General features: G+C 36.3%; 1 protein-coding gene across 1 annotated transcript; it reads left to right on the forward strand.

Annotated features, from left to right (window-relative positions):
- The first annotated feature begins 8,711 nt into the window (after window positions 1–8,711).
- LOC129280151 (lactadherin-like) lies at window positions 8,712–25,593 on the forward strand. The gene is made up of 11 exons (XM_064112355.1): window positions 8,712–8,817; window positions 13,691–13,754; window positions 14,338–14,508; window positions 14,904–15,002; window positions 17,749–17,862; window positions 18,989–19,318; window positions 20,126–20,448; window positions 20,792–20,948; window positions 21,894–22,087; window positions 23,260–23,406; window positions 24,560–25,593. Exons 1-11 carry the CDS (start codon window positions 8,806–8,808, stop codon window positions 24,701–24,703), a joined length of 1,755 nt encoding a protein of 584 aa, XP_063968425.1. The 5' UTR covers window positions 8,712–8,805; the 3' UTR covers window positions 24,704–25,593.
- Window positions 25,594–25,856: the final 263 nt, after the last annotated feature.

Below are 25,856 nucleotides of genomic sequence, written 5' to 3' on the forward strand. Positions count from 1 at the left end.
TTGGGCCTAAGCTAGATCTAACTATACTAGCCTAGGCCTAATGTTAGACCCAAGACTACTCTCAAAAGTTACAAAAATTTCCCCTTACATAAAGTTAGAATAAAGATGTCGACCTCTTAACTTATTGTTTTAGATCTATAGGACTAGAGTCTAGACTCTAGTCTAGAGTGGGTGAGGTGAATCTATTCAATTTAGATTTTGACAAACATGAAAAGCAATCAATGGGACTGATACACACAAAACTATGCAGGTCACTCGGTTTGGGATTGAAATGTTTTAGTAATTAAAAAAATATAAAGATAATCTGAATGAAAATTTCTTACCATATATGGGTGATGAATGCTTTTCTTTCACTACAATAGTTGTAATTAGTTTCCATAAAATTTAAATTTTTAAGAAAAAACAACTTTAGTGACATTTTTTCAACTTTGTTGCAATCATCCCTGCAGCACTAATTTACCAAAAAGGTGCTAGTCTTGGTTAAAAGAGGATTATTATTTCCAAAAAGAATTTAAACCCGGGTTTAACCCAGGTTTAGTTAAACCTGGCTATCAGAATACCAAAATAATTAAACTACACTTAGACCAGAGGTGAGGTTTAGAGGAGGTTTAGTTAAACCAGGGTTAACTTTAGACTAGGGTTAAGTTAAACCTGCTATCAGAATACGGGCCATTGTAGTAATCTTGGGCGGTCTAAAAATGCCAAATTCTTTTGAATGCGCAATTTTTAAGAACATCAATTTAGGTGAACTTTGAAGCTCTATAGCAAAAAATCAAGCACATGGACCTATGTTAATTTTTGCATATTTCGAATATTAAGGTTCTAAAGTATCTATGAGCAAAGTTTGGTGAAAATGACATGGATTTCACTTTAACTGTGGAACGACCTTAATTTCGTCAAAATTTTTCTTTATTTATTTTTAATGGCTACATATTTGTTGCCAAGATATCTCAAACTTGGCCATGTCAATTTCATTGAATTTCATGTCATCAATAGGATCTGTCATGGAAACGTACAAATAAGCTTTTCAATGTCATCAGGTCATGATGACGTCATCTAGACGCCATTTTGTAAAATCACATTATCAATCATATCTCCATTATCAATTATCAAAATATAACAATATTTACATCACATCAACTTCAGGTTAAAGGTCATCAGGTCATGTCATCATAGGTCACCTGAAGGTCACGACGCGCGCGTACGTGCGCGTCAAAATTTTAAAATGCTCAAAATCACTTTTTGACCAAAGTAGAGTACGTTTCAGGTCATTTTAAGCATTTCAAAAATTTGCGCGCACACACGTATGCGCGCGCGTTTCCGCGCGTAACGCCATAACGCAACGCAGAAACACCATTTTTTTATATCATTGCATTGATAATATAATTCTGAGCAATTTGATACCTTGATCAACCTTCTACGACCATTAATAACGAAATTAACACCCGTTAAACTTTGCAGCACGTGTGCGCGCGAGCTCTCACTACAGGCCATATATGGGCAAAAACATGTCTATTGAAAATTCACTGTAGCTCTTTAAATAGTCCGTTGACCCCAATTTTTTATTTCATATATCGATAGAGTATGAGTTGTAGATTTAATTTCATGTCACCATTGTCGCTCAATTTGATCATGACGTCATCAAAATTGCGCCTAAACTGAAAATTTTATTTTTTTCAAAAATGACGTCATCAAATTTATGCAAATTTGATCATAACTCCGTAAATATTGATCGTTTTTCGCCCAGATTTCGATATAATGTAGTTCAGATGGTAGTCTTTTTCCTTAATAACATGAATTTTCATTTTGAAAAACGCATCATGGCGTAAAATAGCGATGAAAAGAGGCATGTCATTTTTCCTCATTTTGCGTGTAATCTCTATGGGACATGACTTTTTCTCAAAACTAGATTCTACATTCCTCTATTTCGTGAGATATATCTCAATTTTTTCTTCTTAGTTATCCCTGAGCTTTTATAATGATGTAGCTGAGATTCTAAGCTTTCGGAAGTGTGCACTTCATTTTTTGATCAGATGCCGGGATCATGCCCGTTTTTCGCTTGCAAAATTGGATTTGCAATTCTCAAATTTGCTTACTTGTAATCTCTATGGTGAATATCGTGGCTCAATGGATAACGCACTTGACTTGCGTTCTCGGGGGCGCAGGTTCGAGTCCTGGGGTGAACAAGATGATTTTTTTTTTCTTTCTTTCTTTTTACCACCTCGTACATGATCCTTTATGATAATTAAAAGGTATGAAAGTTAAAAGTTAGCAAGATAAAACAGATTATAATTACTTTTTTCATATCACATGTATTTTCATATATCAAAGAGACCCTTTTCACAGTGCTTTATCATCTCCCGTCTTTCACAAGTATTCCATCCATAATGAACATTCCGTTGTCATCATGAAGATCATATTGATCTCCATGAACATGGCAATGGTGATCATGATGGCGAGAATAAGGACAGACCACCTAATTCGTCCGCATGACGAATTAAAATCTAGTTTAATTTGTTTTTTCTTTCGTCTGCATAGTACTGTGAAAAGAAAGCTATTCTTGGTGAGATGATATTTGACGGTTTGCATGGTGATATGGCCAATCGCGGAAGTATCTTGCAGTGGCTAGTCCTAAAAAGGACTAAGAAAAACGGACAGGGGTTGAAGACAAAATCGATAGGCGAGGAAGTGGATGTTATAAAAAGTAGAATATCTTTCGGAATTGAGTGTACTCAGTGTGTACAATCATTATTCTTTTGGTTCTGTAGAACCAGTATTCTTTGTGCTTTCTAACATTCTGCCATAAAAAGTGTGAATAATTCGATTTGAAGAAATCAGTCCCAGTTTAGTAACAACATAAGCATTACACTTTTTCGTTGGTGACGTTTGTTTTACCTGACTACTGAGAAAGCATGAATGTACGTAGGTAAGCAACCAGAGGACCGAAGGCTTCAGGTCCTCTTTGAGGGACCTGGTAATGAGTACAGATGCCTTCCCAAAAGGCAGTGGCAAAGTGGGAATCGAACGCAGGTCAATGAAATCAGAAACACTTGCTCTATACCGACAGAGCTTTGACATCTTCATTTCATAGTCTTGGTCTACGACTCGATTCTGGAATAAAGTGGCGTAACATTTGTGTCAAATCTCTTGATTTTAAAATCCTACTCTGTAAGGGTCTAAATAATCATAATGTACACTTTTGTTCAAATCCATGACAATGATACCCTTCTTAGTAGAATAAAAGTATATTCAGTATCTAATCGCAATGAAATTTGATCGTTACTCCAGAAAAGGCTTGTAATCATCAAAAATTTATATTAATACTAAATTAGTATTTTAAAAGTTAATTTGAACCTCTAGTAAAAATATTCTATGCAGTCATACAAAAGGAAAATGCGTTTTGTTCCGAAATTGTATCGTAGAATGGTCACAAGGTGTGTCGTGGCCTAGGCATACGATGGCATATAAAATTACTTTGGTGATATGCATGTTATTGATATATTGATTTATTTCTTTCGTCTTTCTTACTGTCAGGATGTAGAGGCAGGTAAGTGGTCTGGGCCCAGTAACACAAAGGTTAGCGATTAATAGAACAATTCTGATTGGTTTCTAGTCAGTCTACTGAGCGAAATGCGCATGTAACAATCAATGATGTGTGACTCAAGTAAGGTCTCGGACTCAGGTCTTTCAGGATATGTCTATTCAAGATATATATATATATATATGTTCTTGCCGCGACTAAATATGAAAGTTGACGTATTAAACAAAAGGATTTCTTGGCGTTCAAATGTTAAGTAATTGCAACTCTCGACATAAAGGGACTCTTATGTTTCTTGACGGATTAACTCCCTCTACGTTCGCTGGTGATCATATCACACTCTCTCACTACATGATAGATTTACAAGACAAAACGTCAAGTCATTAGAATATATGCTTCACTTGTTCATTTAAATAATTAAATTCAATAAATTATTCTCAGTATCAGTGTTTCTTTCCTTCATTTCAAAACTTTTTTTCGTTGTGGCGGGGGGGGGGGGGTATTCAGTGCCGTTCGACATAGGAGTGGAAGGGTATACTGGTGGGTGTTTCATAAATCTGGAAGTTTGAGACTTAAAACACGACTGGGGTTCCTTTCTTTTGGTATATAGTATACACCATTGGCGATAGTTTAGCGCATAAGAAAGGTTCACCTGTCGTTCTTTAAGTTGCTCTCAACTTACGAACAGCTTTATGAAACACCCACCAGAATTGAGAATACATTGTCACACGGTGTCCACAAAGTAGCCTTTATGAAGACGCCATTCATCCTGTTAAAGGGCTCTGACTTAACAGCGTGAAGATAGTTTTACACTGTGGATAACTCGACACTGTGAATTGTCTTAGTGTTTTCGTATTAAAGTGAACTATGTGAAAATTTGATTCACACTTTCAAAATGCTCAAACTTGTCAGCCTGAAAACACTGCGGGACGCTGTACTTCCAGTAGGTTATATAATATAGATATCCAATCCATTAAAGAGTAATGAGACACACAAAAATACTCATCAAGTCCTTTTAATGTTTCCTCTGATTTCATTTGCCAAACTGTCCAACTCAAAAACATATAGATGTTGATCAATATGGCATAATTATCTTTATTGATTTCGATATTGATGATCTCGTGAGTTTATCTGGAGCACTCAGACCTTGCCATTGTTCATTTCTTCAATATTCGGAAGAAGCAGATCATTCCCTTATCAGGAAACGTATTTATGACTTGCTGAATACATGTTTTCAATTAATTGCAGTCGAGTTGAACGCTGTAGATTCACATGTATACCCTCGTGGTCACTTTCAATTGGAAGTCAATCATTTAAATCAATTCCATTTGATTCGACCCCTACCTAATTTATGTCAATAACGGTATTGCAGAAATAGACCAAGCTGTCGATATTACGTACTTGATTAGATGATAAGTAAGTCAAAATAGTTCTTTGGCAGCATAAAATTTGACATGTTGAACAACTACATTTTTCTGGAAAATAAGGTAACGGATAATGAAGTTTGAGGTGATTCACGTTTGAGGCTTAACCCCTCCCAAATCATCTTGTCACAAAACAAAGTCACCCTTGATATAGGCCTACATATATACGTTTAAATGTGAGCCCCCCCCCCCCCCACACACACACACACCCGACCACCCCTACTTTCGCTATGTCAACGTCGACTTAGATCAACGTTTCGAAAGGAAAAGTAAACTTCGATTTATCGCAGAATACCAAGGGCTTAACCAAGAGGCGTCTAGCGTGCAGTGGCGTAGCTAGGATATTTTCCGGGGGTCACTGAGGGGTCCTTGCTTTTTAATTGGGGGCGGCAACAATTTTTCTGTGTGTGTGTGTAGGCCCCTGTGTGTCACTTCTAAGTTTATTCTTAAAAAACAACATAAATATGAAATAATCTCATATAAGCCTATATAAAAAGTGCGAGCGTGAAGCGCGAGCTAAATAATTTTTTTCTTAATTTCATGTATTTTGCCCTGAAAATTAAAAATAATTACTGTGAACGCCAAGCGCGAGCAGAAATTTTTAATAAGCGTTCTGGCCTGATCGAAAAGGGACCTGTGAGTGTTAAGAACTGTTTTCAGTTACCCATGAAGACGATAGATAACAAATAAATAATGCGAGCGCGAAGAGCGAGCTGAAAATTGTTGACATTCCGACCTAAAAAATTGTCATTCTAAGCACTTTTTTGTAATCATGAAAGGGATATGTATGTAACTTAACAATTGATGCGAGTGCGAAGCGCGAGCGGAAGAAAATTCAGATTTTAGACCTACAAACGGGACACTCTATTCATGTTTTGTAAATCATGAATAGGATGGGTAAATAATCAAGATACTGTTAGATGATTTGTTTTTCTGATTTCGAATCGGAAAAGCAAAAACGATATATTGCGTTAAAATTGATTCTATTATCGAGATTTAAAACAGAAAAACGGTAATTTTTAATATTTTGATTCAAGAATGAAATATGTTAAAACGGAAAAATTGTTCCTTTTTCCGTTTCACAGTTTTTACATCTTTTAATCTTTAGTTTTTCTTTTGAAAACACAAAATCGAATTGAAATTTTCGTTTCCTTTTTCTGTTTCGCGTTCACGAAACAGAAAATTGAATCGAAACTTTTGTTTATTTTTTCTGTTTTCCGTTCACGAAACAGAAAACTAAATTGAAATCTCGTTTCCTTTTTCTGTTTCGCCTTCACGAAACAGACAATATTGAGCGCGCATTCTCGTTCCTTTTCCGTTTCGAAATCAGGAACACGAATTATCTGATCTTACCACCGTCAAGGTACGATTAGATAATTCCTTTTCCTTTGGCCGAACGGAACATTGAAACCTGTCGGAGCTTTTGCAAAAGGGGCGGAGCCAGAACTAACCACCTATGGCTTACCAGCCTTGTCAAACCTTGATGTTAACAATTATGTAATATCCACCTTGGTTTTAAACTATGGCTCTGCAGAAATGTAGCATCTCCTCTCCATCTATGCATCTTAGTTTTAATACATTGGTTTATGCCTAAAATACAAACTTTTATCTAAGATGATGAAATGGTCTAAAAGATTACATGTATATGTAACAAAGTTAAACAGAGAATACTCACTGGCGCGCAAACTTTGATTTGGCGGCATTTTTTTTAAGGGGGGAGGGGGCGGGTGGATTATCCAGGCTTGTTCGGCCGCCATGTTGACTGCACCAACGTGTGCACTATGCCGCCCCGGCGAACAACACTAGCCCCTAGCTATAGCCCCTAACCTAGGCTAGCCCACTCGGCCGACTCACACTGCACTCATTATAGGCTAAGCCGATACAGACGCCAAGATTTCACATGGCCGGCCGGCCAGCCATAGGTGCTTAAATCTGGTTCTGCCCCTATTGCTAATGCTTCAGCAGGTTTCAATATTCCGTTTGACCAAACGATGAGGAATTATCTAATCGTACCTTGATTGTAATTGGATATCTTCCTAATAATGCGAGCGTGAAGCGCGAGCAGAAAGTTATTGATATTCAGATCTGAATCTGGATAATTTAAGCACGTTTTAAATAAAGAACAGACTGCCTATCTCAATAAACATGCGTGCACGTGTTTCGATTTGGACCTAAAATCTGGGCATTCTGAATACATTTTTTAAATAGAGGAGATCAATAATGCGAGCTCGAATCGTGAGCTGAAAACATTCGATATTCCGATCTGAAGAAGAGTCAATCTAAGCACTATTTCAATTACTGTGTAAAAAAAAATTCGAAGTGGATGTGGATCACACTTAATAAACGATGCGAGCGCGACGCGTGAGCTTATATTAGTTTGACCTAGGATCGGGACATTCTAAGGACATTTTGTCATCATGTGAAAATGATAACTATCTTCCTATTTATATTCCTATAAGTGCGAGATGAAACATGTCGATATTCCATTCTGAAAAAGGGCCACTTTAGTTATTAGGAATTTATGAAATTGTTATTTTCTTATTTATTAATCGAATATGCTCAATGAGAGCGTGGAGTTAATTGATATTAAGGCCTGAAAACTGGATATTTTAAGCATTTTTTTAATATGATAAGGACGCATGTGTTATTACATTTTTAACAATTAATGCGAGCGCGAATCGCGAGCCAATTTTTTTATATATAAAATGTAACGAAAAGGGGACTTTAGAATTATAGAGTTATAGAGATATATAATTATTATAGAGGCATACATACTCACTAATCAAAATGCGAGCGCGAAGCACAAGCTGATAGGCCTACGTTTTGACAATTACATCTGAAAAGGGATATACACAAAGGAACTTGGTAAATCAAATAATAACGCGATCGCGCAGCGTGACCTGAAAATGTTGATATTTAGAGCAAAACGGACATTTTACCTGTTTACAGAGCACTTAAAAAATCAATTTGTAAATTTGAAGAAAAAAAAAGAATGAAAGCTCGATGTCCAAGCTAAAATATGTTTTGTATGACTTCAAAACTTGATATTTAAAGCTCCATATCAGCCTATAGAGCAAGATATGAATCTCATCGAACAGGCAATGCGAGCACGAAGCATCCTCTTATTTTCCTCTTCTTTCTTTTCTTCCTTTTTTTCCCCACTTCTTTTTCTTTCTTTCTCCCTTTTTTGTTTTGCTCCGCCAATTTTTTTTGCAGGGGGGCACCTGGGGGCACACCAAATCTCAGGGGGCACGTGCCCCACAGGCCCCCCTAGCTACGCCACTGAGAGCGTGAGATACCGAACACCCTTTTCTTTTTTTTAATCATGAACTAGGCATCAACATGATGATTGTTACCCATTAGGTCGGCATGCATCCGGAACTGTATATTGACAGGCGAAATGATCCGCTACCAGTGGCGGACCGTGACCCGGAGGAGACAAAGCATTGGAGGGGCACAGCATTGTTCACAAACAATACAGTGCCCCTCAAATCAATTGTCTCCTCCGGTCACGGTCTGCCACTGTCCGCTACATATCGGTCTCAAGCAAGTGACCTCCTGTATGTATAATTACCTAATCTTTTAATCATTTTCATAATTTTAATCAATGTTAATAACCTCCATTTTCCATAATAATCACGTAAGCTAAATTAAAGTCGTTCTGATGTTGTCATCGCGACCGGAGCGAGCGGATATGAGAATGACGGCTTAACCCGTTTTTGAAGCCATTTGGAGATATATCATTAATCACAACAGATAGCCTCTCACAAAGTGTGGTGTTAGAAAAGGATTCGCCATCAATGCAAAGGAATTCCTTTTTCTTTCCAGTTTGGAACGGTTACAATGATGAATAAGGTAAGAATTGGAATAAACACCTGTTTCACGTTCCAAAAGCAACATCTTTCAACCTAAGACTATATCATTATCAATTCGTAGTTTTCGGTTTTGTTTTTAACATTAAAGCTTCAACACTTCAGATATATGGAATGGATGTGTCATTATCATTATTCTTTATAGGTTATTTATATAACTGTGATAATGATGGGTTGTCTATGTGTGCATGTGAAGTTGTGTGTGTGCGTGGTTCTATAAGGGTAGAGAGAAAACGTGGGTAGTTAACAGTCACTGCGTGTGCGTGTGGGTGTGTAGAGCGGATATGCGAAGGGTGTGTGTTTAAAAGATTAAAAGGTATACTAAATGAGATAATTCACAATGATCAAGTTGGCTATGTAAAAGATAGAAACATTGGGGATGGTGTAAGATTAATAGATGATATGTTATATCAATCTAATTTCAAAAATATTGGATATTTAATCACTGTTGATTTTGAAAAGGCCTTTGATTCTGTTTCACATGATTTTCTTTTTAAGATCCTTAAACTATTTGGATTTGGGCACTCATTCTGTTCGTGGGTCCGTGTTTTATACTCGGATATTACTAGTAGTGTTATGAATGGGGGGTTTTCTTCCGGTTATTTTAATATAAAGCGAGGGATAAGACAGGGGGATCCCCTCTCCCCATATTTGTTTCTGCTCTGTATTGAAATACTTGCTCTGGCAATAAGGAAAGACAGACAGGTTGAAGGAATTCAATTTCAGAACCGTGAAATAAAGCAAATTTTGTATGCTGATGATATATCATTGTTTGTTAAAAATACACACTCTTTAGATCGTCTTCAATACCTTTTTGAAGAATTCGAGAAAATTAGTGGTCTAAAAATAAACAAAGGAAAAACTAATATTTTGTGGATGGGTCGGGATAATGACAGACCTCAGGCACAGTTGTTTGGGAATTTTGTTCAGCATATTAAAATTTTAGGTGTTTACTTTTCTCTTGATGTTATAATAAAAGAAGACATGAATTACAAAGAAATACTTAGTAAAATAAAAAGACTGTTGGGATGGTGGAAACAAAGGGATCTCACACTTATGGGGAAAATTCACTTGTTAAAAACATATGCATTGTCAAGGCTAAACTTTGTTTCGTCACTAATAGTGGTTCCTCAGTGGTTGTATGCTGATGTTGAAAAGATCACATTTGAATTTTTATGGTCCGGAAAAGATCGGATAAAGAGAATTATAATGTACCAGGATTACTCACAAGGGGGTTTAAAAATGATGAATTTTAAGTTGTTTGTAAAGTCTCAACGTTTAATGTGGCTTAAGCGATTACTTTACGGAGAACGAGATGCAGGATGGAAGTTGTATTTTGATTTTTGTTTTCGATCAGTTGGGGGGAGATTTCTGTTTCTATGTGACTTTGACACTTCAAAATTAAATATAAAAATGCCCCCATTTTATTCAGAAATGATGAAGGCTTGGCAAGACTTAAGGAGATTTCGTTATTCTGAAGAGGAGGTTAACCCTATTATATTCAATAATCAACATATTTGTATAAAAGGTAAAACAATTTTTGACAATGATCTTTTTAATAAAGGAATATTTAGCGTTGATCAAATCTTTGATAATGGCCACTTGAAACCTGTGACTTTTTTTCAAAATCTCGGTATTACCGCAAATCAACTTCTCCAAATAATAGATATTGTGCACGTTATACCAGCAAGCTGGAAAAATTTTAATAGTTTAATAAAGTTTAAAAAAATTGATTTGGTAGACTTTGGGATAAGTATGAATATTGGAAAACAGGAAACAGCTTTTGAAGTAATTAAATCAAAAACAATTTATAACTTGTTTATAACTAAGCTACAAGAGCTATACAAGTTAACACTTAAGGATGGTCACAGTGATTTTGATTTTACTGATGTAGAAATTTGTAAATTATTTGAATATATCAGGAGTACAACTCTTATAAGAAAACAAAGGGAATTTCAGTTTATGCTTTTACATGGAGCAATATATACAAAAGAGCATTTGATGAGATTTGGTTTCGTGGGAGATAATTATTGTTCGTTTGGTTGTACAAAAACTGAATCGTACTTTCATATACTCATGGATTGCATAAAAGTTAAACCTCTTTGGCAATTTTGTATTGATCATTTTTGTTTAGCTGAATTAAGAACTTTGAATTGGAGGGAAATATTCTTAGGGTTACCTGGAAATTCTTGTAGAATTAAATGTGTCAATTCTGTTATTCTTTTTATTAAATATGCAATTTTTAATTCCAGAGCTGAAGGCCGGGTACCGTCATTTATTAAAATACACAAATATATAACGGGTTGTATAGAAGAAGAAAGACGCCTGGCAACGAAGTCAGGCAAGTTAAGTTTACATTTGCAGAAATGGGATGAACTGAAGGTGAAAAGGGATTTGAATGTGAACAGGTGGGATGTGTCTTGTGTGGTGCGAGTGTGAATCCTGGTGTGTATGATGATGTTTTTTTTTTTTTCTTTTCTTTTTACTAGTTCTTTTCAATTTCCCCTTCTCTTGTATCAATATGATTTGCAGGGTTTTTTTCTTTCTGTATCCTATTGCGCCAAAATGTTAAACGTTCATTATGCAGATTTGTATATATTATGTTTGTTTACGTATGCGTGGTATGTGCATGTGTGTATGGGTGTTAAGGTGGGTGTGTGTATGTGTGTATAATTATGTAAAGTTATGTTGAAGCTTGATTTAAAATGGGATGCAATGATAATACATTTAGGTTGATTTCTGTTTTCCTGCAAATCATTTATATAGCCATTTAACATTAATTATTATTGAAATACATAGAGGGTTGGGGACTCAGTTGAGTTTTTTTTTTTCAGATATAAAAGTATAATTTTAAGGAGTTTCATTCCGTCCTTATTTGCTTCAGTTCTTGGTAAATATATATGTACTTTTTTGCATATCCTTGTTGATATGAAATGAAGATTTGTATTTTGTTTTGTATTTATCTGCAGTTTATGTAATTCATTTGAATGAAATCCTTAATAAAAACATATTGAAAAAAAAAAAAAAAGTGTGTGGGTGGGGTGTTTCTGGGTGTGTGCATGTGCCTTGTACATACACACCCCCTGGAAATCTGGTAGGTATGTTAATAGCAGAAGTCATTTCTGGACCGAAAATCACTGTCATCTGTAACGAGCCCCCCCCCCCCCCCCCTTAATTTGATTTAATTTATTTCTATTTTTTATTAGTTCTTTTTTATTTTTGCCAGCATTCCCAGGGCCCTGTTAGACCTATGTTACAAAGAGTAAAAAGGAGATTCAACAAAACAAAATCGTAAATGGCCAACTCTTGAACTTTTAAATGTCATGATTTTACTCCATCCTTATAACCACAAGTCATAATCGTCCTCTTAGATCTGTCAGCAGCATTTGACGCGATAGACCATGAAGTCCCCCAGAGATTGCATGTAGACTTTAAGGTTGATGCCACTGCTTTAGCATGGTTCCGGTCGTATCTCCACTGCAGACGGCAAATGGTGAATATCAATGGGACTTATCAGAGGAGGCTTTCTTGAAGTACAGTGTTCCGCAAGGTTCCGTTCTCAGCCCACTACTCTTCACTATGTACACTGCACCTCTTGGGGAAATAGCTCGCCATCATGGATTGCAAGTTCATTTCTATATGCTATGCAATTATATGTGACCTTTAACCCAAGAGTGAGGGATGTTGATGCTGATGCTATTTCTCGTACTACCTGCCTGGAAGAATCCGGGAATGAATGCTAATGAATTTTGTGAAGCTGAATGATGACAAGACTGCATATTTAGTATTTTCTTCACCACATATGCGAAACAAGATTGTCCAACAAAATCTTCAAGTTGGCAGTGTGTCTGTCCCTCCTTCAGATAATGCTCGTAATTTGCGTGTTTTCTTCGACCAGTGTATGAAGATGGACAAGCATATTTCGAAGGTATGCCAAGCTACCTACTACCAGCTACGAAATGTATCGGCTATATAAGATCGTTACTCACTTGTTATGCAGTAGAAAGCCCAATTCATTCCTTAATCACCTATAGGATTGACTTATGTAACAGTCTGCTGGCTGGTCTTCCTTCCACTATGCTGAACAGACTCCAGAGCGTACAGAATGCTGCTGCTCGTCTGCTAACTGGTACGAAGAAATATGACCATATCATCCCTGTTCTCACGGAGATCCTGTGACTTCACTGATAGAACGACGCCGTCTCCGTCCAGGATTGCGCTCTTCTGGTACTGGTGTCACTCTTCATGTACCAATCACACCGTGCCTTTTCATCTATTGCTCCACGCCTCTGGAACTCCCTCCCTTCTCCACTCCGTGAAATTGACATTGAACTTTCTCTCTTTAAATCGTCTCTCAAAGCTCACTTATTTCAGCAGATGTGTAATAATTAGCTTAATTGGATGCGCCTAGCTGCGCCTTTTAATGTTTATAACAGAAATATGGCGCAATATAAATGCTGTTGATCATCATCATTATAACCTTTCAATTTGGTAAAGTGCGCTGAATTACAATATGAGATATAGGTCTGTTAACCAATTGATTTGTCGATTGACAAAACAGATTATAGCTTCTAATATGGCATCCACTGCCTTCTTATTATATGAAAATGCCCATTCGATGGTTTGAAGGTCATGCACACGCTAAAGAACTTCATCTGTAATAAGTCACCAGACATTTCCGCTAAATGGCACTGGTCAATCAAAATTGCATGACACTGCTTGAAAATGAATAGAATTAACAACATTTTATTCAATCACAAATCTTCGTTTGATGTTTGTGTATTCACATCAAACCTTGTTTGAGAGGATATGAGGATAATTGTTTTGATGGTTTTTATCTCAATCCTTAAAAATAGGTATCGTTTGCTGCTTTGAAAAGTCTGCTCATTTTCTTCCATGTTCGCTTTTCTTATGTATCCGGTAAGCTGAAATTTTTTCACTCTATGTTTTTATTAGTTTTCTCTAAATTGATCAAGTACATTCTTTAATAGATATACAATCATGTTTTTATAAAAATAATCCCTCAATTTCATTTAGAAGTATCGCTTGAATGGATGAATTCTATCAACCCTAAATAAGTCACTGATAATCAAACATTTCTTTATTCATTCAAGAAACTGAAGTCAGCAAAAGTGTTTTGCTGTTGTTTGTATAGTACAAAGGAACATAATACGGCCGACAATATTTGTACTTTTATCAAAATTATAAGGCATGTTAGGCCTATTGCTGCTGCAAGGAACATTAATATTAATATCCACCATCAAAGATATTGTTATACTTTTGTTTGCTCCGTTTATTTGGAAAGACAAACGTATTGTAAATGTCCTTGAAGGTTGTTCCATTATCATAAGACCTATACGTCAATGAATAATAAAATGTAGTTCTACGTTACACACAAACATTAATTGGAATTTATGAAGGATAGCAAATGGCATAACCTATGCGAACTGCATATCTTAAAGTGAATAACTCCTTATTTCACCAATTTTATCGTTATTAATAGGTGAAGTACGGAAATACAATGAGACTGGTGGTGCTTTCGAACTGTGTGAAAATCCATGTCGCCCCATTATCTTACGAAATGGACAGACATTGATCACCAAAAAGACATTGATAGAGAGATTTCCTCTCTTACTGCGTGACGAAACGCTGCATTTTGTTTGCAAATTGGCAGGTAAGCATAAAAGATAGGTATAAGTGCAGTCAAATTAATAAAAAAGAATGATAAGTTAATAGTTTCAAAACATCGAAAGTTTTTTTTTCTGATTATATATTCTCAAATTAATGCTTATGATAAGATATTTCCAAAGATATATATTTAACTTCAAATGTAATACGATTATAGTTGACCGACAATTTTTAAAGCTTTCAAGTTCAAGTTCAAGTTTATTTAAACCAATCAAAACAAGAGACACTAACGAAAGGTTCCTAGAATTTATTTTACACTTTGGTTTGGAAATCAAGATATCAGGTTAACAGTGTACATAGACCTACATTAAAGCAAACCTCAAGACAAGTGAATTTGGTGTCAACATTATCAGTATTCTGGTCTCTTAATTTTCTGTATAGAGTCGACAACATCTATTGAAACCATGTCTTCAACCTCTGCCTGGACCATAACGACAACGCAAGAAGTGTCAAGCGACTCGACAATCAGTGCTACAACACGTACGGACTGCTAATCATTCTTTCGCCAATTTGTGATAAATTTTTGCTATTTGAAAATGATTTTTTTTTTATACAATGGAGTATGTGCATCGTGATGATTATTTCCTAGTTCAAAAGGGAAGCGTTTCCTCAATGCCATACTTGTTAAAATCTTTTTTTTTTAATACATTTCTCAGCAATAGTTTTGACTTGATGCAACATGTGTCCCCATATAAAAGGAAATAATTCAAAAGCTAATAAATACAAACGAAAATATAAAAAGAAAGAAATATAAAACAATGACAAAACTACATAGTATATGAGAAATAAATAAATAAATAAATAAAAGGTAAATCAACTGATAAAACAAAGAAGACCGTTATAAACACTTACTGGTTTAAAACATGGAACTTACAAGGTCTATGTTTAATAGGCGTATAAATAAAAACTTTCCTTGGCTATGAATTGTCAACATTTAAACGACCCAAACGTGAAATTGAGAAATCATATACCAAATCGAAAGCTTATAAACAATTAAATACAGAAGTGCAAGCTTTATGCATTTTTACCACTTTCCAGCTGAGTATTTTTCTTAAGAATAGCTCCAGTTATCGGGATTCGAAAATGTACTGCCCTCGAGACCGTGACGTCATGTAATAGAAGCGTTGTGATTCGATTTGTTTGTACACAAAATATATCAAAATGCATCAAGTTACCAGAAAATGATGGAGTAGAAAAAGAATAATAATAAAAATAGTAAGATAAAATGAAAATGGAAAACGTCCAAAAAGACGGAGGGGGGTCAAGTGATAAGTAATAAAGAGTATAAGAAATAAAGAATCTGTGCTCAAATGGATGGAAACTTACAACTCTTCACTAGATTTGTTGTGATTTCTTTGTTTGGCTCTTATTGGGCCTAAATTGCTATGTCAGAAAAAGTTTAAATTCAGAAGGATTTGTAAAGAGCTCTGCGTCAAATGAGCGACCGGTAAGCGCTGAAAATGTATAAAGCTTGCATTTCTGTGTTAAGTAGTTTATATGCTGGTATGCGGTGAAAATGCATAAATTTTGAATTTCTGTGTTGAGTAGTTTATAAGCTTTCAACTGGTATATGCATGATTTGTCAATTTTACATTTGGTCGCATTCCATAAGTTGGGTATGCAAAAAGGGTGGCGGATGAACAATTGTCCACATGTTGCCATGGATAAATTGCAGCATTCTTGACCAAATTTATGAGTAAGATATCATTTTGAAGCTAGAACTATAGGCTAAATATATTACTATAAACAAAATCAATAAAATATCAGGAACAAAAATTAAAGCACATTAAGTTTGAAGTAACAGGGGACAGGGGTGGCGGAGCAGGTGGATGCGGTGAATGATAGAATGTTAATCAAACTTAATTAACAACTTAATGCAATATGTAATATGACTGTCAGCCTCATATTTCTAGGCAGTTTAAAAGCAGGGAACAACTAAATGTTATAAAAATTTCACAATTTTGAAAATATGCAGAAATGAAATACATGTGTATGTCAGTTCTGATCTGCAACCTAATCAATTAGTAAACTAGAGAAATTTGGTCAATTATCTAATTTGTAAACTTAATTTTTAGTACAAAAGTTGTGTATCATTGCAACAAACATTTCTACCCATGATGTAGTCATTTTGCCAAGCATATAAACAGTGTCAGGCATTTTTGGGGCAAAAATGTGAAATTAGATATTGTTAATTAATTAGTGTAATTTATATGCATACAATAACAGATAATTATTCAATTTTTGTTACAGAATCAATTATCGATGTTACGAGATTAAAATTTCAAAATACTAGGGTGATTCGATGTTGCATTAAATTTTGAAATCATTTTATGTGCAGCAGGTCCAATTTGAGAAAAACACATTTCAAAATTCATATTTACATTGACGTCTATGTAATAATTAGCTATTAAAGGTCAAGTCCACCTCAGAAAAATGTTGATTTGTATCAAAAGAGAAAAATCAGACAAGCACAATGCTGAAAATTTCATCAAAATCGGATGTAAAATAAGAAAGTTATGACATTTCAAAGTTTCGCTTATTTTTAATAAAACAGCTATATGAACGAGCCAGTTACATCCAAATGAGAGAGTCGATGATGTCACTCACTCACTATTTCTATTGTTTTTTATTGTTTTAATTATACAATATTTCAATTTTTACGAATTTGATGATTAGGACCTCCTTGCCTGAAGCACAAAATGTTAAAATAATGGAATTCCACGTGTTCAGGGAGGAATAAAACTTCATTTCACATGACAATGACGAGAAAATCAAAATATTTCATATTTCATATAATGAAATACAAAAGAAATAGTGAGTGAGTGATGTCATCAGTTCCCTCATTTGCATACCGACCGAGATGTGCATATAACTGTTTTGTGAAATGAAGCGAAACTTTAAAGTGTCATAACTTTCTTATTTTACATCCGATTTTGATGAAATTTTCAGTGTTATGCTTGTTGAATTTTTCTCTTTTTATTCAAATCAAGTTTTTGTTGGGGTGGACTTGTCCTTTAATAAATTAGTCATTCTAAGGAAAATAAAGGTATTTGAGACGTAAAACTTGTCCATTATTTACAGAATGGGAATACCTATAACATATAAAAAAACGATAACTTTTTCGAGTCAGTCGCGAGAATTTAGGCTTACAGTGGATAATTAACATGAACCTTTGTGGAAATGAGGTTGTTTTACGTTGCATTTTCATATTCTTGCCCACCTGAAGTTGATCCCGTTTGCGATCCAGACCCGTGCGAAAACGGTGGGACTTGTACACCCGAAACAGGAACGTCTTCATGTAGCTGTCCGAAAGGATATTCAGGAGTTAGATGTCAAAGAGGTTCGTTTCATTTTTATTTCCCTTTCTTGCCCAATACTTTATGGTTGGTATCCTCATTGCCTTCGGGCGTATTACAAAGTGTTAGGTGTGACGAAATATCATGCTTAAGAGCCAACGCACAATCTTATTTACCCGTATTTTGAACTCTTTATCGAAAATTCTGATTTAACATTGGATAGCATATTGTGACAATTACAATAGAGGTGAACAATTCATTAGTACATTATGATGCACAATACATGAATAACTGTCCGGGATTTAACTTTAATATTTGTACTCATAAATTAAATAAGAGGAAAGAATACAGTAGATATAAGAATCAAGCAATAAATGTTATTATTTGGCTTCCCACAATTTAGCACTGACACAGTAAGATGGGCCATTAATCAGTTTGCGTCCCATGGGCATGATCTAAAGCGTTGTGGCCCAGTGGATTAGTCTCCGGACTTTGTGCGCTGTAATCGTAGTAATTACGGCTGCCAAGCTACAGCTGGGGTAATAATATCCAAGTCCTTTGGAAGCGCATAGAGACATTATTCATAATTGTGATATGCGCTATACAAGAACTGTATATTATTATTATCATAAATACATTCGTGTGTCCTCTGTCGTATACCCATTTGGGAATTTCAGTGCTACTTTTATTTCAGTCACACTTAAATCCCTTGGAAACACCCCCTGATTATAACATTTAAAAGTGTTCTTTATTAAATGATTGCTATCCCTGTAACCGTATAAGCTGTATTTCAGACTAGTCGTATTTACGCCGAGTCACTCGTCAAGTTACCATAATTCTTCTTAATCAGTCTAACTTTCCAAATATCCATAGCATTGCTATTCATCATTTATTGTCTGACTTCGTCCAAACTTATGATATTGACTTTTATTCAATTTCTACTTTCACACTTATTGATATTGTCCAGGTTGGGTTCCCATTTAGATACATCAGAGGCCCTTTGCAGAAAATTTGGGTTGAAACGTAATGCACGAAATCAAACGCAAGTCTTCCCAATACGCGTGTTTCATTGGTTGACTTTTAAGTTGAAACTGATATTTGTAGTTGCATTTGATCACAAATCTTCTGCAACTGGCGTCAGTTCCGTTTTCGTACATGTATTTGTTACAGACCGTTACCTGGTGAGCGTTGGCCTGTATGGTGGAAACCATAGCGGTGAGGGACGAGTCGGGGTTCTTCCGAGGGGTCATTCCACACATGACTTTGTTTCAATCAGCTATTCCTGGACTATGTCCATGTCCCACTTGGTGTGCCGAAACGTGGGTTTCAGTGGTGCCATTGCAACACTAAGTGGTGATGTCTATCCTACAGGTGAGTTCGGGGAGGTAGGAGAAGCTCATTGCCCGGAGAGCCTCACCAACTTCACGGAATGCTGGTACTCTACGATCAGAAATCGAGACACGAGTATTGAGTACCACATCGCTGTCGAATGCTGCACAAGTGAGTAAGATTGTGCAAAAAATAATAAATCAAATTTGTGCAAATCAATTACTCAATAAATATTGCCCCATATTATAAAAAAGAAAAAAAAAGTCATACGGCTTCTTGGTACCAGTGTAGTTTCCAGCTGGGTTAAACACCATTTCAAGGCCCATATTAGTATTTAAAACTGCACAATAGAGGTTCCGTGTTTTAGCCAGATAGGACGGCCACTTGGCCTGTACTATATGTACTTTGATGATCGAGGCAGATATGGGGACCACCCCTTGTAATTTATCATGTGACGAAAAATAAAGAAAAATAAGACTCGTTTCTAGCTGGTAACAGGGTGGAAATGAGTATCATAACGCAATGACGTTTGGTATTCCATCATGTCAATACAGTCCATTCTTCAAACGAAAGGTCTTATGTTGTGATCATGTGTCAACTGTTTATAGTGTACCCTACGACACAATCTGGCCTTTACGGATTACATTTTCCTAGTCTTGCAAATCAACTTTGCATTTTGCCTAACCTATCGCATATTTAGGGGTTTAATTTTTCGCAATTATCATTCATCTATTCTCTTGGAATATGACATTACACTATGCTTGGGCTGTATCATAAAAATGTCACCTCATTGTAACACGCCCAATAGCGCGTGTCCTGCATGATCTGACCTAAGGTGGGATACGCCTCTATTGAATATCGCTCGCACCTGCGAATTCAAGGGCATAATAAGTTACACTCAGCCCCATGTGAAATACCCTTGGCAAATAAAATTACTTTTCGATGTAAAAGTTGGACATTCAATGCTTATGCTCACAGCCTCAAACTGCAGCTCTCCATCTGGCCGACCTCTTGGAATGGAGTCCGGCGATATTTCTGACGCCGACATCATTACGTCATCCTGTCAGAGTACGCCACCGTGTGGCCACGAGGCACGTCTTAACTCAGTGACGTCATGGAGCGCCGAATCGGGTGATCAAACCAATCCTTACATTCAGGTGAATCTAGGAGCCTATCACATGATCACTGCTGTCGTCACAAAGGGTGGTGTAAACGGATGGGTGACTTCTTTTAAGATCTCGTATGGCTCCGAGGAAACTGATTTGATGCTCCTTGCTGATGTTGATAACGGAAATGAAGTAGTAAGTCCCTTTTCCCAAATGTGGTTATAAATAAAATATCAAGGGTGTTACCATGGCTACGGATCGAGAGGTCCATCAAGAAACAAACAGAGGATATTATTTTGCTTCTCTAAGTATGGAAAATACGTTTTCTGATGTAATAATGAAGTTGGTTTGGTTAATTGTATGTGGATGTGTGATCGTACACAAGGGCGCCAGCGCGGCGTGTGTGCGTTTATGTAAGGGTAAATGGGTGAGTCGTGCGGGGGTGTGTGTTTGGGTGTCACTGTGCGAGCGTGCTCATGTCCAAATGTCCATTGTAATTTTCCCCCTCTATCATCTGTTTGTGCATCGTTTGTAAAAGACGTTTCCTGGCAACTTTGACGCCACTACAACAGTGACGACCTCGTTGGTTCCTTACATCCTCGCCAAGTACATTCGATTAAACCCCAACTCGAGTCACCTTGCGGTCGCCATGCAATTTGAGCTCATTGGTTACGGTCCACTTCCAGAACATGTTGGTAAGCTCATCCAATTAGAGTATGAGGCATTTCCTTCACCTAATTAGTCACACTTACCTCCCGTGACATTTTTATTTTTTCCTCGCACGCATGGTGTAACATTGTTTAATGTATAAATTACAAAGTGAATCATTGATGATCCCATCTTTGGCAAGTAATATGTACAGTCTGCTTCACCAATGGGGCATTTTAACAATCAATTCGCCGACGCTTTTATAACTCTGATAATCTTTTGTCAAAAGCCATCCATAACAAAGCAGCCCTTTTGACAAAAATCGGTGAATCAAAACAGCAGTGTCTTCCTGGATTCAGGACAAATGACATAATTACATTTTGTTTTGTCCTGTCCGAGTCTTAAGACGATGTGCTCTCCCGGTCTACCAACTTTCGACAATGACCTCTAATCTGTCCATTGTGATTTGACGGGAACTTTCAACAGATTCTCAACGTTGCAGAAAGCGTCTGCGAAGTGGATACTACAATACGCTACGAAATCTTGCCAAGTCGTAAAGATTTCAATTAAACAAGTAAAAGATTTGAGGAATATATCGAGTTTAGCACAAATCAAACGAGGACTTAGATGAAGACTTTACAGTGACCTAATAAACCCAACTGGGTCAGTGCGACACCATGAAACCTCTTTAGAAAATACAAAGGCCCTCAAAACTGTCAAATGAATTGTGATGCTTCAGGATTTCGAAAGAAAAAAGAACAGGAGGCACAAGGAGCATATTTCAAAAAATGACGATTTACATGTACATAGATTTTTATCTCTGGATAATTGTGCATGTCCAGTAGGCGATTCTCAAAGAGTGCTTCTTTGCGCCCCTCCTGGACCCAGCCCCCATTGTGTCCTATCAATTAGCGGCTTCTGAGAAAATGTTATCATTGTAGAATCAAGAATTAATTAACGTAACGAAAAAGGTTCATGTTTTCAATTTTCAGTTGAAATTCACGATCGAGATGGAACATGTATGGAAAGTGGTATTCCACTGGGAGTGGAGAATGGGGACATTGGCGATGAGTCTCTTACAGCATCATCCAGTGAGCCCGTGAATGAGGCACATCAGGCTAGACTAAACAGTAGTACCTGTGATGGCTGGGTACCTCTTGAGGCAGACCCGCAGCCTTTTCTACAGGTAAGGACGTAGGCTTGCTTGTAAAATACATGTAGCAAACGGGGAAGGTCCACCGACCGATGGTCCTAAAGCAAGATTATTGCGTACGATTGTCGACATTCTTAAAGATATATATGTCTATAGGTAAACTGGTTAAATATATACTCTTAAAAGAAACCTGCACGGCCCTGCGAACGATTTAACTTGGCAAGCAAAATACAAAGTTTACACTACAAAATGATTGTAATTTTTGGTCCCGAGAAATTTGACAAGGAAAAACAAAAGGTGAAAAGGTTTCACTACCAAATGATAATTATTTTGCTCCCAACGAGAAATTTGACAGGAAGAAAATAAAAAAGGTTTCACTACAAAATGAAGGTTATTTTTGTCCCGAGAAATTTGACCAAAAAAGGGGGTTTTATATTCAAAATGTCAGCCAGTTTGGTTACATTTCTCCATTCTGTTACACCTAACAGAAATCCAGGGGTGCTGCATATGGAGAATGATACACGCAACACCCCGCGTTCAAATTCACTGTAAATAAATCCTAGGGTTTTTTACTTCCTAAATCCAAATTCGAATTCACAAACTTCATTTACATCATCAAAGTTTATTATCAAATGAGCATAATTTACATGGATACCAATAATTTTTCTTGTTTGCAAACAGGAACAATTTGTGTCTATATATATATATCGTGTTTATTTCTATATTGTATCTTGTTTATTTATACTACTATTTGTTTTTGAGTTAATTTGTAACAAGTGGAGCGTTGTGGCCCAGTGGATTAGTCTTCGGACTTTGAAACAGAGGGTCGTGGGTTCGAATCCCAGCCATGGCGTAATTTCCTTCAGCAAGAAACTGATCCACAGTGTGCTGCACTCAACCCAGGTGAGGTAAATGGGTACCGGTAGGAAATAATTCCTTAAAAAGCTGTGATAGGAGCGCCTTGAGCACCTAACAAGGTGGATATGTGCGCAATATAAATTATTATATTATTATTATTAACCATCAATCTGTGCCAACCTGAAAAAATATAAAATAAATAAATAAATGAATGATCCAATACTTTTATTTACGAAATGGTCGGTTGAAGAAACGCGGTCTCTGAATCTCATAATCGTACTTAATCATACATCATCATATATTTGTATATAAATGTTTGACACAAATGTTTCATCATCATGATTAAGGTTGATCTTGGAAATATTCATCGGGTGGTCGGTGTAATAACCCAAGGCCACCGCATACTCGAACAATGGACGACATCGATTTTATTATCATTTGAAAGTGATCATGGATGGACTGATGTAGACGGAGACGAATGCGGCTGGAGAAAGGTTGAATATTATTTTTTATGCATTTTTGTCCATAGCCTCATACTCATAGTCTGATAAAACCAAACATAGCCACTCAAAAACCAACTATTGATTCATGGGAATGTCCTCTGTGCATAACCAAAATAGTGATTTTGGCTTTAAAATGTAAAAATTCGAAAATGGGATTATATGAAACAATGAAACAATGAAAAAATCAATAGGGCCTTTGGAAGAACATGAAGAATCGATTGCTATTTATCATGGCTTTATACCATAATCACGAGAGGTAGATTTCACATTTGAACATTATTCTTTTAATATCAAAATTAAAGTGATTAAGATTGATATTTCAATCTATGGCTAAACGATCCACGGTATTTTAAGTAATAAAAAATCTTCATCAGATGTAACAAGCAATTTTTTGCGAGGAAACAAACCATAACTTGAAACGCAATGATCTCGTTTTCAAATATTCAGATGTTACACTAGTATGGAAATGATTGGGGACGTACGAATCGATATTATACCTTAATATTGATTTAAATTCCTAAATTAAGTGTATGAATACAAGAACAGCTCAAGTCATTGTATGTAGCTCAAGAAAAACTAAATGATTTTGTTCATGTTCAAATAGAATTTTGCTCATTTTTGCATTCATTTTTGGCACTTTTAGATAAAGTTCCTGGAAATTCATGTATAAGAAAAAATAGTTTGTTAAACAAAAATTGGTAAGGAGATGGACTTGGGTGGGTGGTTCTGTCTGTCTATTCATATGATAAATTGTGGTATCACGGTGAGCTTTAGTAATAAAAACGAGATTTTATCCATAGGCATGAAGCTATTCAAGCGCTCCTTCCCTGTTAATACACTCACGCACACAACACAACCGACATTTGCATACACCCGGACATTGTCACCATTGTCATGAAAGAGACTACCCTCCCTTTCACACGGTAAAGAAATCGTAGCTTGAATGATGATTCCAGTGACAAATAAGGCTAATGACGAATATTTAGCACATGTGAAACTAAACTAGAACATGATTCCAATCAAAAACGCGAATCATAGTCACGATTACAATAGTCATCATCATTACAATGGTGATTCAAGATTCACGTGTGAAAAGGCCCTACGTCGGATCTAAGTCGTACTTTTTTCTGATTTACTTTCTCAGGTCTATTCAGCGAACTACGATAACAACACCCCTGTTTTAATCCGTCTTGCCAACCCCGTAAAGGCGAGAAAGATCCGGATTCATCCACATTCATGGGAAAACAAAGTCACAATTCGATGTGAAATTTTAGGTTATGTTATCTAAATGGAGTTCACTACAAACACCATGCTCAAGTACCTTTTAGCCGAAGAGTCCGAACCTGAATGTCTCTTCTTCCTTTATTCTTCTTCTGCTTTTTATCTTCTTCTGATACGAGATAATGAGACAAAGTAGCAGAGTTAGTACTAGGAATCGTGATATTATTAATTGTACTACTGTTGGTGGTGTCGAGCCAGTGGTAGGTTGTTAGGGGTAGTAATCGTTGTAGAGTAGTAGGAGAAGAAGTAGTAGTAGTAGTAACAGTAGCAGTAATAGTAGTAGTAGTAGAAGTAGTTGTAGTAGTAGTAGTAGTAGTAGTAGTAGTAGTAGCAGTAGTAGTAGAAGTAGTAGTAGTAGTAGTAGTAGTAGTAGTAGTAGTAGTAGTAGTAGAAGTAGTAGGAGTAGAAGTAGCAGCAGCAGCAGTAGTAGTAGTAGTAGTAGTAGTTGCTGTTCTTGTACTAGTATTGTTAGTAGTAGAAGTAGTAGTAGCAGCAGCAGCAGTAGTAGTAGTAGTTGCTGTTCTTGTACTAGTATTGTTAGTAGTAGACTAGTAGTAGCTGAAGCGGCTGCAGTAGAAGTAGTAGCAGCAGCAGCAGAAGTTGTAGTACTGATAGTGGTGGAGGTAGCGGAAGAAGAACAACAAGTATGTTTTTTTAACAATCTTTCCTGATATCGACATTTGATAAAACGACAAAGAAGTAAAGATCCCTGGCATAGAACTGGCAAGAATGCAAGTCAATATTTCGCTTGTTTGTTTGTTTTTGCTTTTATTTCTGCGTTAAACAATCTTCAACTGATACCATACATGTCTTAAAGATAATCTAATTTACAAAAATAATCCCCCAAATTCAATATACAAAAATTGCATAGATATTAAACATGTGCAAGAGAACCACATTCAATAGTAGATTCAGTGTTCTATTTTGTTTTCAAATTGAAAGTTTGGGAATGGTAGGGGTGCCATAACATGATAACCTGGGTCCCGTAACACAAAGGTTAGCGATTGATCGTACGCTTGATTTTTTACGATTGATTGTACAATGTGGCCAATGCGATCATTTGTAAAGATATTCTTCTACGATTATTGCTAGCTAAGCTTTGTGGTATGGGCCCCCGGAACCTCCTTGTAATAATTGATGATGATCGACATGATGGATGT

Source organism: Lytechinus pictus, chromosome 17 (assembly GCF_037042905.1).
Source record: "Lytechinus pictus isolate F3 Inbred chromosome 17, Lp3.0, whole genome shotgun sequence".
NCBI classification, from domain to species: Eukaryota; Metazoa; Echinodermata; class Echinoidea; order Temnopleuroida; family Toxopneustidae; genus Lytechinus; species Lytechinus pictus.